Source organism: Heptranchias perlo, chromosome 29 (assembly GCF_035084215.1).
Source record: "Heptranchias perlo isolate sHepPer1 chromosome 29, sHepPer1.hap1, whole genome shotgun sequence".
In the NCBI taxonomy this organism is placed as follows: domain Eukaryota; kingdom Metazoa; phylum Chordata; class Chondrichthyes; order Hexanchiformes; family Hexanchidae; genus Heptranchias; species Heptranchias perlo.
The window spans coordinates 38107464-38126755 of NC_090353.1; the positions used below are offsets into that span (position 1 = coordinate 38107464).

The 19292-nt window shown below is 46.9% G+C and overlaps 1 protein-coding gene and 1 long non-coding RNA gene across 3 annotated transcripts in view; one reads left to right on the top strand and one right to left on the bottom strand.

Moving 5' to 3' along the window:
* Positions 1-452: 452 nt before the first annotated feature.
* LOC137299677 (uncharacterized) lies at positions 453-2315 on the top strand. The gene is made up of 3 exons (XR_010957962.1): positions 453-565; positions 733-802; positions 1943-2315. It is a non-coding gene; the product is annotated as an uncharacterized lncRNA (long non-coding RNA).
* Positions 2316-3980: 1665 nt separating this feature from the next.
* The window catches only part of upf1 (UPF1 RNA helicase and ATPase), an 80484-nt gene continuing 65172 nt past the window's right edge, over positions 3981-19292 (bottom strand). For both annotated transcript variants that reach the window (XM_067968583.1, XM_067968582.1), the window contains exons 15-24: positions 18415-18628; positions 17350-17467; positions 16672-16828; positions 16278-16420; positions 14320-14494; positions 13604-13685; positions 12278-12442; positions 9581-9801; positions 7276-7395; positions 3981-6805 (exon numbers count right to left, since the gene is read on the bottom strand). In XM_067968583.1, the coding sequence (XP_067824684.1) occupies positions 7279-7395; positions 9581-9801; positions 12278-12442; positions 13604-13685; positions 14320-14494; positions 16278-16420; positions 16672-16828; positions 17350-17467; positions 18415-18628 (1392 nt within the window). In that variant the 3' untranslated portion in view covers positions 3981-6805; positions 7276-7278. The remainder of the gene's footprint in view (positions 6806-7275; positions 7396-9580; positions 9802-12277; positions 12443-13603; positions 13686-14319; positions 14495-16277; positions 16421-16671; positions 16829-17349; positions 17468-18414; positions 18629-19292) is intronic.

The following is a 19292-nucleotide window of genomic DNA, read 5'->3' on the forward strand; positions in this document are numbered from 1 at the left end:
TTCCCCCCCCCTTTCTTTTCCCCCCCCCTTTCTTTTCCCCCCCCCTTTCTTTTCCCCCCCCCTTTCTTTTCCCCCCCCCCCTTTCTTTTCCCCCCCCCCTTCTTTTCCCCCCCCCCTTCTTTTCCCCCCCCCCTTCTTTTCCCCCCCCCCCTTTCTTTCCCCCCCCCCCTTTCTTTCCCCCCCCCCCCTTTCTTTTCCCCCCCCCCCCACACAGAGCCTCAGCCTGTATTGAAATGGTTTTAATGGTGTATCAATGATTCTGGTCTATAGGTCGTCATGGCATCTCGATCACCCTCGTAACTCAGTACGACATTCACCTGGTTCACACGATTGAGGATGGAAATAAGTGAGTGACACAAGGGGCTGCGGGGGGTCATGGCCACAGGGGTGGGGAGAGCCGGGGGGCCTTGGGTGGTCAGCGACTTTTCGATGGTTTAATGGTGTGAGTTTCTACAGTTCAAATTTTTATATCAACAGAGACCAAACTGAAGGAGTTTCCTGTGGACGAGAAGGATGTGCTGAAGATCTCACTCACGTGAACGTGACTCGGCGAGAGTGCGAGATTGTGAGTAGATCGTGTCGGGGGCAGAATCTTCTCATCGCAGGGTGAAGCTTCCTGATGTGGACGGTGACTGGCGCCTCCTCACCATGTGGAGACTGTTCTCGCCAGCTTTAATCGGACATGACTTGTGCCCACAACTCACAGTAATGTAATTGTGTTTTAATTCCCAGGAACTTGAGTCGACAGACTTTGACGAAAGAAAGAAATCACAAAAGGAAACAGATGATTCTAGAAGGAGAGGTATGATGGGGATTGGTTTGCTGGGCACTGAAGTGATGGATAATTGAAGCGTATCTTTACCTCGGCTCGGCCGAGGATTATCACAAGGGGCCGTCTCGCAGCCCCAGTATTGAAGGGGTGCCCCCTCTCGATCTGAACCCCTGTTCTGTTCTTGTTGAAGTTGTACAAGACATTAGTACGGCCACACTTGGAATACTGTGTACAGTTCTGGTCACCCTATTATAGAAAGGATATTATTAAACTAGAAAGAAGTGCAGAAAAGATTTACTAGGATGCTACCCGGGACTTGATGGTTTGACTTATAGGGAGAGGTTTGGATTAGACTGGACTTTTTTCCCTGCAGAGTAGGAGGTTAAGGGGTGATCTTATAGAAGTCTATAAAATAATGAGGGGCATAGATAAGGTCGATAGTCAAAATCTTTCCCAAAAGGTAGGGGAGTCTATAACGAGGGGACATAGATTTAAGGTGAGAGGGGAGAGATACAAAAGGGTCCAGAGGGGCAATTTTTTCACCTCAAAGGGTGGTGAGTGTCTGGAACGAGCTGCCAGAGGCAGTAGTAGAGGCGGGTACAATTTTGTCTTTTAAAAAGCATTTGGACAGTTACATGGGTAAGATGGGTATGGAGGGATATGGGCCAAGTGCAGGCAACTGGGACTAGCTTAGTGGTATAAACTGGGCGACATGGACATGTTGGGCTGAAGGGCCTGTTTCCATGTTGTAACTTCTATGACCCCCCCCCCCCCCGAGGATTGGTGGTGAGAAAATAAATAAACGTCTGAATCCTCTTCAAGTCTCTCCGGTCTGACCGATTTATAAAGTGATTCTGGTGAAACTGACAGGGCAGTCGGGGCCTGAGAGGAAAACTGGCCAACGATTCTGGTGAAGAAGCTTCGATGAGCTGGAGTCTCTCGTTTATATAAAGTTTCACCTCAAATTGTTTCTCACAATCCATTAGGTGTAAAGGTCAGCTTTTTCTGATTTAACTCCCACCAATTGAGAGAGTCTTTACAGAAAGAAAAAGACAACAGTTGTCCCTCGGTGGGGGAAGATACTTCAGCAGGTCCTGAATGACTTGAGTTGATTTTTACAGCTGTCCCTGTTACCTGGTTTATGTTGATTTTGCTCTTATCTGTTTAAAGGACCCGGAGTCAAAGAGGAGAAAGGAGCTCGATAAAATAAAGGAGAAGAAGCGGAGATTCCAGCGGAGAATGCGGGAGACTCTGGAGAGAGAGGCAGCCAATCGGCTCAGTGATAAACTGTTGAAGAAAAGACAGCGAGAGAAAGGGGCAGTGAAAGTGACGAGCCCCAGACAGACTCTGCCCCAAGTCCAGTGATGTTTAAACCTGAGATTTAACATTTGGACACCTCCACATTAAACTCTGCCACGAATGGTGATTTATAAAACCATTGTTGAGTTTAAGATCCTTCAAGGAGCTGCCTTGTTCTAAAATGCTTGCCGGTGACACCCATAGCCCATGAACAAATAAAAAAACATTCCATTATAGTGTAAAATCAGTTGTACAGACAGTGCCATTGATTGGAATGAGATGCAGAGTCTGCCCATGGAGCCTCTTGCCACAAACCTACTTAGTGAGAGGGGAAAGTTTTGGGTTTAAAAATAGGCCTGAGACTAGTTACAATCTTTACATTTGTTTGATGTGTAACCACCCCACAGCTGAATAGCAGATGGGACTGTCAGTAACTTTTATACTTCATGAATGTAAGGACTTGCACAACACCAGGTTATAGTCCAACAGTTTTATTTTAAATCACAAGCTTTCGGAGCTTACCTCCTTTGTCAGGTGAGTGAAGGGTTCTAAAAACGCACAGCATATATAGGCTGGGAGACGATCACAGCAATCAAAGATGTTCGAATTCAGACAGGTTAGCCATGGAAAACATTACATCCCAGTATACTGAATCCACAATGGGTCAGATTACAGAGAGAGAGTCCAGTTGTATTAAAAACAGATAACTTTTTCTCGCTGGTGGGGTTACATGTAGCGTGACATGAACCCAAGATCCCGGTTGAGGCCGTCCTCATGGGTGCGGAACTTGGCTATCAATTTCTGCTCGATGATTTTGCGTTGTGTGTCTCAAAGGCCGCCTTGGAGAACGCGTTGAGGACGGCCTCAACCGGGATCTTGGGTTCATGTCACGCTACACGTAACCCCACCAGGATTCAGTATACTGGGATGTAATGTTTTCTGTGGCTGTGATTGCTGTGATCGTCTCCCAGCCTATATATGCTGTGCGTTTTTAGAACCCTTCACTCACCTGACGAAGGAGGTAAGCTCCGAAAGCTTGTGATTTAAAATAAAACTGTTGGACTATAACCTGGTGTTGTGCAAGTCCTTACATTTGTCCACCCCTGTCCATCAGTGGCATCTCCACATCATACTTTATGAAGGCATTTAAAATATGGGGAGAACACCCATTACATCACTTTTATAACCCCTGTGATTAGGTAAAAAATGAGCAAAATGACCAGATAAGCTTTAGTGACATTGGTTGAGGGATAAATATTGGCCCAAGCCACCAGGGAGAACTCCCCTTTGAAATAGTGTGGGATCTTTTACATCCACCTTACAGCAGATACAGGTGAGTGCAGGTTTAAGTCCCTCTATGGCTCATAAACAGTGTTGAATCCAGCAGGGACTAGACCACAAGCGATGCTTATGATTTTTTTCCCTGTACAGATGGCTTTAGACAAGGTCTAAATGTGTACTATTCTGTATGAAGTTAATTCTCAAACATATTACTGTCTCTAGCTTTTCAAATCTGTTAAGGTTAAGGAAGACCGTGTTGTGTAAGGATAGGCACATATTGTAGGGGGAATTACTGAGTATAAAAAGGCAATAAGCTCCTTTCACTATAGAGCATCTCAAAGATTTGTACAACAAAGTAATGGCTCTGGAACAGTCAGTTTAAACAGAATTCCACCACTCAGTCATGAAGTCAGTGACTGTCAAGATTATTGTGGTAGATATTTAAGGATAAATTGAAAGGGGCATTTTACATGACACGTTTATCAAATATTTCCTGTGTGTCTGAAACAGAATTAATTGTTCAAGCTGCACAGATACCTGGGAGTGATGAACAGGCTGGATGATTTAAAGCTACTAGGCACAATTTCCTTTTTGAGATTACTCACATGTACTAAAAACTGACACCAAGTTTGATGCAGAGCTAATTTTATTAATGGTTCATGTTAGAGACAAATAGGTTTAAAATAAAACAATTCAGACAATTTTGGAAAAACACTTATTTTCCACTCAACAGATGCAGAACCAGCACCAGGTAGTCATGGATTTAAAATCAGAAGCTCCTCTTCCTGCTACACAAAATAAAATACAGCACAAAGCAGAAGTCAACCAGTGAAGGGGAGGGTGAATTAAGGTGATGTTTTATGGAGGGCTCACAGCTGGATAGAATGAACTACCAAAAACAAAAGCAACTCTGAACAATTCTGCCAGGAAGCCAAAACAAAAAAAAGTTTCACAAAAGGAGAAGCCCTTTCGGCCAAACCCTGAGCCCTAAAACATCTCGACCACATGACAGGAGGCTCTGCAGAGTTTGTACCCTTTCCCTAGCCAAAGCAGCTGCCCGTCTGACCCTTGGTCACCAGTAGGATTGGCATTGCACAAAGGGTGGGGGAAGGGAGCACGGCCAAACGCACGGCCATTAGATACACAGGCTAACCCAACTGTTTCTCAGCAACACAGCCTTAGTCTTCACGTCAATGTGGTTCGTACCATGGAACTAACGGGATTGACACCTAGGGGTTGGGCAGTGGAAGGGCGAGGCTGAGATTGGAACAAGCATCACCCCCCACCCCCATGTAGCTGAAGGGCAAGATTCGTTTTAAAAGTGAGGCAATGGCCCAAAGCCAGGGCCTGTGGTGACATTGGCCTCACTCCCAAGTGCCAAGATGAATTTCTGGAAGGCTGCAAGAGATTTCCAACATTCTGTTACATGCAGCTCACTCAGGGTTAACGGCCAGGTCCTCGAGAAGCTGTGGTCAGAATTTTCTTGTGGGAAAAAGCAGAGATATAGTCAGATTATCTGACTCAGCAAAGTGCGACTAGTCTGAGCCACACACGCAGACGATAATTCCAAGAGCGACACTCCCCTTTCTAGATTCATCCTAGTGTCGTTAGATTAAAACCCAAGCCTTTATTATTCAGTGTTCAAGACTGAAGCCCCGACCATTATACACGGAGCTAAGAGGCAATCATCAACTCTTTCCGCCATTAACCGTTCACTTCCTGTGAGTTGGTGCTGATGGAGAGACCTCTACTTTCCAAAACAGCTTAGGTTTAAAATGAATTGTTAGATTGGAGGATGGGCCAGTAGGAATCACTGACAGTCTCTACACAGTACAAGTCCCTGCACTCACACCAACACATGCACAAATGTTTTTCTAAATGTACTCCTTTAAAGCAATTCAGTAATTAACACAAATGCCACAGAAATTAAATGAAATGAACAGGTTAAGTTTGGTATTTTAAAAACTTTCACTATCTGATTTCTGTTAACCCGTTACCCAGTGATTCACTGTGATGTTCAGTGGACAAGAATTAAACAGCCACCCAGACAATTCTCCACGTGTTCCTGCTTCGATTTAATCCTCTGGCCACAGATCGACCGTAGCCCGATCTAGTCAGCATTCGGGGCCAAGCCCAGCACCTCCCTCCCCTGTGAACACATTCTTCAAGCCCTTCCTACCACTGGTGGCTTCACTAAAACTCCCACCGTCAACGTGAACATCCATCTGTCCAACGAATTGAAAGAATGCTGCACCGACCCTCCTGCTCTAACTGGCTGAGACGGGCCCTCCTGCCTCACTCAATTCATGTGTCGGGATCTAAAGCGAGCACCAGTTAACCAGTCTGCCCACTGCTGCAATCACTTTCTGATCTCGTCATTCCCAGACAGCCGAAAGCCAAAACAAACTATTGGGAAGCAAATCTTTTCAAACACAGAACATGAGGGGAAAACATCTAAAGCAGCTGATTGAAGTGGGTTTGAAACCTCTTCCTTGCACTAACCAGTCTGATATGACTGATTGCCCTTTCCTGGGGCACAGGGACCAACATCTGTTCACATCAGCTTTTCCTGTAATTCTGTGCATTTCTAATAAAAATGTAAAATTTGCAAAACGAAAACTGTGAAGAGCAGAATTCTCCAACAGCCCAGTGCTGGAATCTGACCACAGACTGCAGTTAACCCTTCATATACCCCAACTCTGAACACGCATTAAAACCAGCTACTGTGGAAGATTTGAGAAAGCAACATGAAATGATAGTACTGGGCAGAAAGCCTGCATCTCGAGCTGAACTCGACTTTGAAGTGAGCGAAGGGAGTGAAGGCAGAAGGCAGCTCTGTGCCAACTGGGTATTGCCAGAAATTAATCTTCGCTTCTCGACGGTCTAACTGCCGAAATTTACAGATTAATCGCTAAATGTAGCGTCCAGAGAACAACTGAGAGATAGCATTCCCCTTTTTATTCCCAAAACCAAGGTCTCCCAGCTCCGACAGGAAGCCGGCAGTACGGGTGTAGCAGGTGACTGTTGGTCGAGTGTGAGCCCCCCTCTCTCTCTCTCTCTCTCTCTCTCGTTCGGCGAGGTGGGAGCAGGGTCTCAGCAGTCTTGTGGTATTCTTTCCAAGGGCGAGTTGTATGGTAACAGCAAGAGTTTAGTAGATGTGTGAGACCAGGCTTGGCCTGGCTTACAAGGCACACAAGTGCACTCTGTTTCTTCGTTCCTCCAGTCAATCTCCTCGTCTCAATCTGCTAGCAGTGGTCTCTCTCTCTCTCTCTCCTTCTCTCTCCCTTTTCTCTTCTCTTCCTCTCGTTTGGTTGGTTTCTCTCTCCTGTTGCTCTCACACAGTTGGTGCCTCAGTAGTCGCAGTGGAAACAGGTATCCATTTTTGTTTTTTTTCCCCAGATTGAATTACTGTTGAACTAAGCTTGGCTCAAGCCCAACTCTCCTCTCCTTAACCTGGAGAAACAAGAGGACAAGTTAAATAACCAGCAGTCTCTCGACCCATTTCAACTTTCACCCTTTGATACAATGATTCGCTGTAAAACTATTACAGGAAACAACTGGACCCAGTCGCAGAATAGACTATATTCACAGTCACTGGTGTAACAAATTCCATCACATCCCACAGACTGTTAAACAAGTAATAGAAAGACAGCAGCTCTCAGGAGATCGCCCACAGTAACCTCACCCTGTAAAGCCTCCTGTGAAATAGCACCAGCTCCAGCCACCTCCGACCCACTCCCTGACTCCAGGTCAATCGCACCCCCCCAACCGACCCACTGTCAACATCAACCATTTCCCGGTCAGGGACAGCATGGGTTAGATACAGATTAAAGCTTTGTTACGGATGGACTGCGATCGATCTCTCCCTCCCCTATCTGTAATCAGATCAATTGCTGAACAGTAACTATTAGAAGTTTGCTCACATTCTAGTACTGTGACAGCCCAGTCACTCCATGTTGATACGCACGTTCGCCCTGGTAAGTGGAATCCTGCGACAGAGCCACGTCTATCTGAGACTTGAACTCATCTCCCAGGTAACTGTCCTGCAATTACAGAGAGTACGTTTAAAATACAACAAATGGATCCAATTATTTGACAAATCAGCCAGAACCGACCCAGTGAATCCTCCATGAGATCGGTTTTCAGTGGATTAAGGATGTGAATGCCCAAACCCAGAGAGATTTAAAAAATTCAGAATCTGTTTAGAGTTGTTGATTCAGGGTTGGAGGTTAAAACTCTCTATAAAAGAATGGACAGCATTGTGTATTTATTTAGTGCTCTTAACAGAAGGAGAGACAAAAAGTTATGGCAAAGGAGGGGTGATCAAAAGCTTGGTCAAAGATTTAAGTTTTAAGGAGGGTTTTCACCGAGGAGAATGAGGGGGAGACACAGAGGGGTTTAGGGAGGGAATTCCAGAGAATGGGGTCTAGACGGCTGTAGCCACGGCCACCAATGGTGGGATGCATCTAGGTTGCTGAGGGAAGTAAGGGTAGAAATTGCTGAGGCTCTGGCCACAATCTTCCAATCCTCCTTGGATTATAGAAGTGCTGTCAGAGGATTGCAAATGTCACAACCCAGGAGGACAGACAGATCGGTGAAATGTTCAAAAAAAGGGGAGAGGGATAAACCCGTCAATTACAGGCCAGTCAGCCTAACGTCGGTGGTGGGGAAACTTTTAGAGACAATAATCCGGGACAAAATAAATTGTCACTTGGAAAAGTCTGGGTTAATAAATGAAAGTCAGCATGGATTTGTTAAAAGGCACATTGTGTTTGACTAACTTGATTGAGTTCTTTGATGAAGTAACGGAGAGGATTGATGAGGGGAGTGCGGTTGATGTTGTGCATTTGGACCTTCAAAAGGCATTTGATAAAGTGCCACATAATAGACTTATTAGCAAAATTAAAACCGATGGGATTAAAGGGACAGAGGCAGCGTGGATACAGAATTGGCTAAGTGACAGAAAGCAGAGAGTAGTGGTGAACGGTTGTTTTTCAGACTGGAGGGAAGTATACAGTGGTGTCCCCAGGGGTCAGTATTAGGACCACTGCTCTTTTTGATATCTATTAATGATCTGGAATTGGATATAGAGGGTTTAATTTCAATGTTTGCAGATGACACAAAACTCGGAAATGTGGTAAACAATGTGAAGGCATAGACTGGTGAAATGGGCAGACACATGGGCAGATGACATTTAATGCAGAGAAAGTGTGAAGTGATGCATTTTAGTAGAAAGAATGCGGAGAGGCAAATTAAACTAAATGGTACAATTTTAAAGGGTGTGCAGGGACAGAGACCTGGGGGTGAAAATACACAAATCTTTAAAGGTGGCAGGACAGGTTGAGAAGGCAGTTAAAAAGGCTTTATTAATAGAGGTATAGAGTACAAAAAGCAAGGAAGTTATGCTAAACATTTATAAATCACTGGTTAGGCCCCAGCTGGAGTATTCTGTCCAATTCTGGGCACCGCACTTTAGGAAGGATGTCAAGGCCTTGGAGAGGGTGCAGAGGAGATTTACTAGAATGGTACCAGGGATGAGGGACTTCAGTTATGTGGATAGACTGGAGAAGCTGGGATTGTTCTCCTTAGAACAGAGAAGGTTATGGGGAGATTTAATAGAGGTGTTCAAAATTATGAAGGGTTTTGATAGAGTAAATAAGGAGAAACTGTTTCCAGTGGCAGGAGGGTCGATAACCAGAGGACACAGATTTAAGGTCATTGACAAAAGAACCAGAGGCAACACGAGAAATTTTTTTGCAGCGAGTTGTGATGATCTGGAAGCAGATTCAATAATAACTTTCAAAAGGGAATTGGATAAATACTTGAAGGGGAAAAATTTGCAGGGCTATGGGGAAAGAGTAAGGGAGTGGGACTAATTGGAGAGCTCTTTCAAAGAGCGGCGCAGGTACGATGGGCCGAATGGCCTCTTTCCGTGTTGTATCATTGTATGATTCTATGAAAGGGGGAGGATCGGACGGCGGCTAGTCGAGCTTGGAGGCAAGAACGAGTGTTAAAGCAGCAGATGGGCGGAGGGAGGGCAGAGCCGGGCGATTAATTACGATGGGAAGCTCAGCTCAGCTCTGGGATCAGGACATGGAGGCCAATAAAAACGTCAGCACATCAGGAAACAGAAAAACTCCAAGAGCAGCAGGTTTTGGTGATTGTCATTGTTATAAAATGATTCAAAGATGGACAGGTGTCCTGCTTGTGAGCAGTGCAAAGGTTTACCTGAGAGAGCTCTGGCTGAGAGAGCCCTGGCTGGCTCATTTGCGATGGCTGGCTCATCGAGATGTAACCCTGCGTCAGGGGGCCCTGCGAGAATGGCTGCGACACCACATCCTGGCTGGCCTGGCTGTTGGGCAGGTTGGACTGGCTGCTCGTCTGGTTCCCCATGCCACGGTTCCGCTGACGAGCGCCACGGCCAACTTTCCCTTTAGGAACACCACGACCTTGAAACAAGAACACACACCTTGAAACCGGGCACTGAGTGAGACCTGGACACACCTGCACTAGATGCAGCGGAGAGCAACCACTGCCCACTGTACTTCCTGTAATGAGGAATCCCGCTGCCCTTTGCCCACTGTACTTCCTGTAATGAGGAATCCCGCTGCCCATTGCCCACTGTACTTCCTGTAATGAGGAATCCCGCTGCCCACTGTACTTCCTGTAATGAGGAATCCCGCTGCCCTTTGCCCACTGTACTTCCTGTAATGAGGAATTCCGCTGCCCACTGTACTTCCTGTAATGAGGAATCCCGCTGCCCTTTGCCCACTGTACTTCCTGTAATGAGGAATCCCGCTGCCCATTGCCCACTGTACTTCCTGTAATGAGGAATCCCATTGCCCACTGTACTTCCTGTAATGAGGAATCCCACTGCCCACTGTACTTCCTGTAATGAGGAATCCCGCTGCCCTTTGCCCACTGTACTTCCTGTAATAAGAAATCCTGCTGCCCATTGCCCACTGTACTTCCTGTAATGAGGAATAGACCAGTTAGCCTAACATTTGTCATTGGGAAAATGCTAGAATCCATTATTAAGGAAGTAGTAGCAGGACATTTGGAGACTCATAATACAATCAAGGAGAGTCAACATGGTTTTATGAAGGGGAAATCATGTCTGACAAATTTATTAGAGTTCTTTGAGGAAGTAACGAGCAGGGTGGATAAAGGGGAACCAATGGATGCAGTATATTTGGATTTCCAAAAGGCATTCGATAAGGTGCCACATAAAAGATTACTGCACAAGATAAGAGCTCATGGTGTTGGGGGTAATATACTGGCATGGATAGAGGATTGGCTAACTAACAGAAAACAAAGAGTCGGGATAAAAGGGTCATTTTCAAAATGGCAATCTGTAACTAGTGGGGTGCCGCAGGGCTCAGTGCTGGGGCCTCAACTATTTACAATATATATCAATGACTTGGATGAAGGAACAGAGTGTCTTGTGGCCAAATTTGCTGATGATACAAAGTTAGGTGGAAAAGTAAGTTGTGATGAGGACACAAAGTGTCTGCAAAGGGATATTGACAGGTTAAGCGAATGGGCAAAAATTTGGCAGATGGAATATAATGTGGGAAAATGTGAAGTCATCCACTTTGGGAGGAAAAATAAAAAAGCAAAATATTATTTGAATGGAGAAATACTACAAAATGCTGCAGTACAGAGGGATCTGGTTGTCCTTGCACATGAAACACAAAAAGTCAACATACAGGTGCAGCAGGTAATCCGGAAGGCAAACGGAATATTGGCCTTTATTTCCAGGGGGATGCAGTAAAAAGCAGGGAAGTCATGCTCCAACTGTACAGGGTGCTGGTGAGACCACACCTGGAGTACTGCGTACAGTTCTGGTGCCCTTATTTAAGAAAGGACATACTTGCATTGGAGGTAGTTCAGAGAAGGTTCACTAGGTTGATTCCGGGTATGGAAGGGTTGATTTATGAGGAAAGATTGAACAGGTTGGGTCTATACTCATTGGAGTTTAGAAGAATGAGAGGAGATCTTATTGAAACATACAAGATTCTGAGGGGACTCGATAGGGTAGATGCTGAGAGGATGTTACCCCTCATGGGGGAATCTAAAACCAGGGGGCAGAGTCTCAGAATAAGGGGTTTAAAGACGGAAATGAGGAGGAATTTCTTCTCCCAGAGGGTCGTGAATCTTTGGAATTCTTTACCCCAAAAAGCTGTGGAGGCTGAGTCATTGAATACATTCAAGGATGAGTTAGACAAATTTTTGATCAGCAAGGGAGTCAAAGGATATGGGGAAAGGGCGGGAAAGTGGAGTTGAGGTAAAAATCAGATCAGCCATGATCTCATTAAATGGCGGAGCAGACTCGAGGGGCCGAATGGCCTACTCCTGCTCCCATCTCTTATGGTCTCTTATTGTATCCTGCTGCACTTCCTGTAATGAGGAATCCCACTGCCCTTTGCCAGTCCTGCACAAGATGCTGATTAAGTTACGTTTCCATCTTCAGATGCACCATGTACAATAGCGGACTGTGCTGGTACCGAGTCTCCAGGTACCAGGGAGACCCTAGAAAGCTCCACAAGAACCAAGCACTGACACCATGATGTCATGGAGCAATTTTCCAATATTCTTTCCTTGATCAACTGTCTGAAGGGCAGGGTCATAATTAGAATGGATGGAGGAAAACATTCACTTTTACAATTAATTTCTTGCTAACAATAGATGGAATAAAACAGTTTCCACAAGTTCTAAGGCTAAACCTCCGGGTAAAATGGCTCACGTGGAGCACAAACCCTGGTGTTTCTGTGCTGTAAATTCTCTGCAAAATACGAATCTCCCTTCCATTCGGAGAATCCAGTTCGTATTGGTGAGTAAAAACAAAGTCCAGCTCTCCCCCGCCAAACATCGACCGCTACACACCAGCCTCCGTTAACAGAGTCCACGTCAGCCAGTGCTCACCTGCTGCTGGTCCATTCGCCTGCCCAAAGTACCCGGGAGGAGGCATCGGAGGCATCATCAGATTGAAGGGGATGGGGATGTTCATTGCAGCAACGTGGCTGGGGCTGGCTCCAATCATCCCGATCTGGTCATGGGTTTGGAAGTACATGTTGGAGGGACGTCCAGCTGGAGGGGAAAAAGGTGCAAACATTAGGAGAAATGTGACTGAGGCTCCCAACAATTACCCTGTGCAGAGTTTACACACGGGCACAGGGAGAGCGCGCGCAGAGAGTTTACACACGGGCACAGGGAGAGCGCGCGCAGAGAGTTTACACACGGGCACAGGGAGAGCGCGCGCAGAGAGTTTACACACGGGCACAGGGAGAGCGCGTGCAGAGAGTTTACACACGGGCACAGGGAGAGAGCGCGCAGAGAGTTTACACACGGGCACAGGGAGAGCGCGCGCAGAGAGTTTACACACGGGCACAGGGAGAGCGCGCGCAGAGAGTTTACACACGGGCACAGGGAGAGCGCGCGCAGAGAGTTTACACACGGGCACAGGGAGAGCGCGCGCAGAGAGTTTACACACGGGCACAGGGAGAGCGCGCGCAGAGAGTTTACACACGGGCACAGGGAGAGCGCGCGCAGAGAGTTTACACACGGGCACAGGGAGAGCGCGCGCAGAGAGTTTACACACGGGCACAGGGAGAGAGCGCGCAGAGAGTTTACACACGGGCACAGGGAGAGCGCGCGCAGAGAGTTTACACACGGGCACAGGGAGAGCGCGCGCAGAGAGTTTACACACGGGCACAGGGAGAGCGCGCGCAGAGAGTTTACACACGGGCACAGGGAGAGCGCGCGCAGAGAGTTTACACACGGGCACAGGGAGAGCGCGCGCAGAGAGTTTACACACGGGCACAGGGAGAGCGCGCGCAGAGAGTTTACACACGGGCACAGGGAGAGCGCGCGCAGAGAGTTTACACACGGGCACAGGGAGAGCGCGCGCAGAGAGTTTACACACACAGGTGTACACAGTTGGCTTGGTGCATTCAAAGCTGTGTCCACTCCCAGTTCACACTCACCTCAGCCACTATTGAAGTTGAGAGCAGCAGGACGATAATATCTATAAATAGTTTTGGGGTCACACACAATAAGGAATGCCCAACACAACAATACTGATTCCCCAGCAGGGAAATGCCAGGAATGCAACTAACTTGAACCTGGTAAAAACTGGCTGAACATTTACTGCTGGGTTCAGATTTTGTTTTTAAGCGAAACCAGAGTTAGGTTTCTGTCCCATGTGTTCTGAATTTACAAATGAGATTAAATGAGTGACTCTAATCTTACCCTGGCCACTCCTGTCATACACCGAGCCTGGGATGATGGCCTCTCGAGCATCGTACATAGCGGTGGTCATGAATCGGGCCCCCTGAAACACAAGGCATCAGTTAGAGCTGGTCTGTTATAGAATCTCAGCTGTCAGTATCATCAATATGAATTAGTTTGAGAGTTGAAGAGCAAAAAGGTTTGCTGTGTGCATGGAGTTAACTATTAAAAGCTGTAACGGCGACATTCTGCGGAGAGGGGTCAAACTGCAGCCAAATCCGTATGGGAGTCAAGTTGAGGTAGAGAGCTCTGCCATCGGCCAGCATGGAGGGAAGCACCCATTCTATTTGTGTGGTTTCCGGTGCAGAGAGCATTGGCTATGAGCCCACACTCGCTTGCAGAAATATCAGGCCAGGCGTCAAAACAAATAAAATTACAGGTGGGGAAACACCAGATTAAAACAAGGTTTACTAAAAGGCCTAATTGTGAAGGTGGCCTACAAATACCTCACTTCTGCTCTTCCACAATCTCCAAGTGTTGAGTCCAAAGCGAGACAGGCAAGTGTGTGCATATAGAGAATCTGCCACAACCAGCGGGGCTGCACACACAAACAGGACTGACCCAGTCTACAATTGCACACTGCTTCACAAACAGGGAAACACAGAGGGGCAGCTGACTGAGGATAGATTTGTACCAGACTGCCAGCAGTTTAACGACTGGCCGTATGGTTTGCTCACCGGATTGATGGTGTTGACCAGTTTCCGCGGTTTGCTGAACTGCATCAGACTCTCGCGGAGATTGTTCAGCGGACCCTCCACCAGCACTTTCTGTTCTTTGTAATAATTCAGCAGGTGATTCCACAGTGGCTGTTTGGACAGAGCCTTTGGGTTCCCCACAATGATCACACCGTACCTACAAAGCGGAGTTCAGACAGCACATCAGGTGATTCTGATCTTGGATCAAGGAGGAAAAAATCTAACCGTACAACACCCCAACTTACCCATGCCGTTGCTCTCAAGAGTTCTGCCAAGCGTGACCCTCAGGGCACAGTGTGAAGGAGAGAGTAACAGAGGCAAGTAGCCATGCAAGGAACAGTAGCTCCAGTGCACTATCCCATCAAATAGGAACAATGACAAGTTTAAATTCCTGCTGTTTGTGCGACTGATCAGGTATTCAAACACCGCTCAATCTCACAGGACATTTTTCTCCAGTCAAACAGAGAACACCTAATTAATATTTTTGAAACTAAGCAGATAAGTCAGTTTTTTGGTGATTGTGAGGGATCGAAGAATGAGAAGAAGAGAAAGTGGGTTAAGAGGACCAGAGAGAAGCAGACAGACTCAATTGAGAGGCATTGTGCCCTGTACGCAATAATGAGTGTAAATACTGTTTACACTGAAGGGTCTCGTTTCAAAAAAAAAACAAACCCACCACCCTGACCCCCCCCCCACCCCAGTCACACCCCAACAACCAAAACAAAATGTATTCCAAAGTCAGACAGTAGGAATAGTGCAGATATCTGTAACACAGCTCGTGTACACAGCTTCAGACAACGTGCTGAGACACAGCCCTGCACAAATACAATTCAAAATCAGCCCTCGGAAAGGAGAGCAATGCACAAGAGTCTTTGGTGCTCTTGTAGCCACAGTTGATGATGGGGGATTCGGCGATGGTAATGCCGTTGAATGTCAAGGGGAGGTGGTTAGACTATCTCTTGTTGGAGATGGTCATTGCCTGGCACTTGTCTGGCACGAATGTTACTTGCCACTCATCAGCCCAACAAGAGGGAGACTAACCACCTCCTCTTGACATTCAACCATCGCCAAATCCTCCACCATCAACATCCTGGGGGTCACCATTGACCAGAAACTTAACTGGACCAGCCACATAAATATTGTGGCTACAAGAGCAGATCAGAGGCTGGGTATTCTGCGGCGAGTGACTCACCTCCTGACTCCCCAAAGCCTTTCCACCATCTACAAGGCACAAGTCAGGAGTGTGATGGAATACTCTCCACTTGTCTGGATGAGTGCAGCTCCAACAACACTCAAGAAGCTCGACACCATCCAGGACAAAGCAGCCCGCTTGATTGGCACCCCATCCACCACCCTAAACATTCACTCCCTTTTACCACCGGTGCACTGTGGCTGCAGTGTGTACCATCCACAGGATGCATGCAGCAACTCGCAAAGGCTTCTTCGACAGCACCTCCCAAACCCACGACCTCTACCACCTAGGACAAGGGCAGCAGGTACATGGGAACAACACCACCTGCACGTTCCCCTCCAAGTAACACACCATTCCAACTTGGAAATATATCACCGTTCCTTCATCGTCGCTGGGTCAAAATCCTGGAACTCCCGACCTAACAGCACTGTGGGAGAACCTTCACCACACGGACTGCAGCGGTTCAAGGCGGCGGCTCACCACCACCTTCTTGAGGGCAATTTGGGATGGGCAATAAATGCTGGCCTCACCGGTGACACCCACATCCCATGAACGAATGAAACAAAACTTATGGGACATGGTCCTTGTAACCCCTGACGCCACACATCCTTTTACCCCCGACCCCATACCCGGCCCTTGTGGCCCCCTCTCCCATTTCCCCCGATCCTATACCCCATACCTGGCCCTTGTAGCCCCCTCCCCCCTGTAGCCCCGACCCCACGCGCCCCAGGTACCCCCGACCCCACACCTGGCTCTTGTGAGGGCAACATTCAGACGGCGAGGGTCGTTGAGAAATCCAATGCCCTGGTGCTCGTTGGCTCGTACACACGACAGGATGATGAAGTCCTTCTCTCGGCCCTGAAACGCATCAACACTGGCGATCTCCACCTCCTGGACCATGAACACAAACAGGAATTTCACTATATCTCCATCCTTTCAATTGTCAAACACTCAGCCAATCCTCAATAGAAATCTCCAATATGCTGAACGCTGCCATGATAAAAAGTTTTCATTCTTAGATTTGTACTGCGGTAATTACAAACTGTAGTCCCAACCTTGTTATGGTGTCAGAAAGGACAGTTAGAGACAGTAACTGAGCCTTGACAGCTTTGCTAAAGCACCACAAAGATATCTAATAATACCTGGTAGAGTTTGGTGTGCAGGGAGCCACTGAACTGCATGTACTGCACCAGGTATGATCGCTGCCCTTCATATGGTGTAATGATGCCGATTTGATCTGGCTTGGCACCTGCTTTTAGCAGTTTAGTGGTGATCTTCTCCACATTGGCTGCCTCAGTCCTGAAAATAGAACAAGTTTCAACTTCAATTCATCAGACAATGCAAAGGTTGGTGATGTATCAGTGCCCCATCGCCATTCCATTATAGCTCCGATCAACACTTTCTCTGCACTTCAGCCCACATTCTCCAAGGAACTTCATTTCCAACAAATTTAACCAATCACTTTCTATAACAATCTCTACATCCTCCCACCCCCAACTCTAGGTTAAACCGCATCTTGCTATCTACAGATTGGCTGCTGCATTTGCCTCCATAACAGTGACTGCACTTCAAAAGTAATTCATAGATTGTGAAGTGCATAGGGATATCCTGAGGATGAGAAAGATGCTCTTTTTCGTTCTGTTCACCAACCCCCTCCAAAAAAGCTAAAGAAATGTAATTAATCTAAATTGTTTAAATATAACATTTCACAAGTTAATATTTAAAAGGATTATTCATAAAAACATTTGATCAAAACATACAATTCCTTCCCAAGTGGCTGAGTTTGAGTGACCGAGGACCCCTGCTCGCAGTGTACACACCTATTAAGATAGGAGGTCCCCGAGCTGGCAATCTCCTCCTGGCCTTGGGTAACATAGAAGAACATCGGCTTGTCCGGCTGTGGCCACTGGAAATCGAAGCCTTTCTTAATACGATCCGCTGAGACACAGAAGGAACACTGTGAGCAGAATGATGGCAGGGACTATCACCGGGTCTACATTCCCTGCTGTGTCCATACACACCCGGAGAGAATTCCACATTTAGGAATGTTGCTTCTGAATCTCTTACTAACTCCACCATTAGTGCAGTAACACCCCCAGCCTCCGACAAGTGAAATTATTTGGCACCCAATCTGGCTGCCAGACTTGTTGCCTGACAGAATGTGTTGATGGGAAGTGGGTTTGCAGAATTACTGACCATTAACTATTAGTTTTGTGGCTTTAATCTGACTCCACAACAGTATAGATAGCTGGGTTTACTATGGAACAAGAGTGGTGTCACACACACAGAGGAGGTGCCTTGATCTGTCTGATCCACTGCTCTATTTGTAGGTGGCCTGTTTTGGGCAGATAATCCCAGTTTTGGTTTGGGGAATGGTGCTGCTGTTTTCAGCTGGTCACCTTGTCCACCAATACCTACAACAAGCCACAATGACATAGAAATGCCAAGCTGGGCCAGTGGTCCAACACCTTGAAAAGACTGACTTACATCATATTTTAACTAAAGCCTGTAGTTTTTGAGCTCGGTGAGGGTGTTCCCTGCAAATGGTTGCACTCCCAGGGTTCCCGTCCTTACTCCCAAAAAACGTCAGTCACTCAATGCAACTGTGTTATGACCGCAGAAAATGTTCATTAGTGTCAGAAATAACACGCTAGTGTACAAATGACACGCTAGTGTACACAACAGCAACAACATGCGAGTGTACAAATAACACGCTAGCGCACAGCAACAGAAATAACACGCTGTTAAGGCAGCAAATACAGAATCTTGGCAACAGATGGACAGAATCTCGATGACCTGACAGACGCAGGGTCCAGGGACCTCAGTTGGGGACTGATGACTTAAGCAGCAATTTAACAAACTGCCCCCAAATTAGATGTTCTTACCTGCAGTGACGCCATTTTGCAGCGAGCCCTCGTAGAAGATATTGGATGGGAAGGCACTGAGAGCTGGGTGCATCCGGTATTGGACCTGCAGACGGATTGGCCGGATCCCCAGAACCACAAGACGCTCAAACAGCGACTGGGACAGACCAGCTTTAGCAGCTTTCTTACACATGACCACCGGACCCAGCTGGCAATGGTCACCCACCAGAATCAGCTGCAAGAAACATACACCACACAGCTCAGATTCACCTTAATATTCATTTGCCAGCTACAATCCTTGCTCTGCATTTGTCTCACAGCCAGGAGGTAAACTTCTAACAATACTGATCAACAACAGGCCAAGTCATCTCACCTGGTTCGTTTTAGGACCGCCGGGGCCTGCCCTCAGTGTGAGGCTGTACACAGGGACAGGACCAGGAGAGAAGATTGGGGCTGTTTGGGATTAGTGAGTGACATCATCAATAAATAAATCATTTACATCACACCACTGTAACTCAGCTCCTTTTACTCACTCCCTTCTAATTCAAGCAAATTACTCAGGAGGACCAGATAGTGAAGTCAGCTCATCCAAGGCACAAAGTCTGAATCCAGCCCAGATGGATGGAATGAAGATCTCCCTCTCTGCTGCTTGTAGGGATCCCAATAAAATGAGCAGATTCAACCCAGCGCCACATGGGCACGAGTCGAAATGTACAACTGCCCACAAGTTCATCCAGATTCTTACTGGTTTAACCAGATTATTCCCGTCAGTTCACACAGGGAGATCTGATGGATGGATCCACACATCATTTGAGGAATCATTCACTGCTGTTCTATACAAGCAAGCCTCTGTCCTACTCACTTACACAAGCCCTTCATTGGAATATTCCACTGATCAC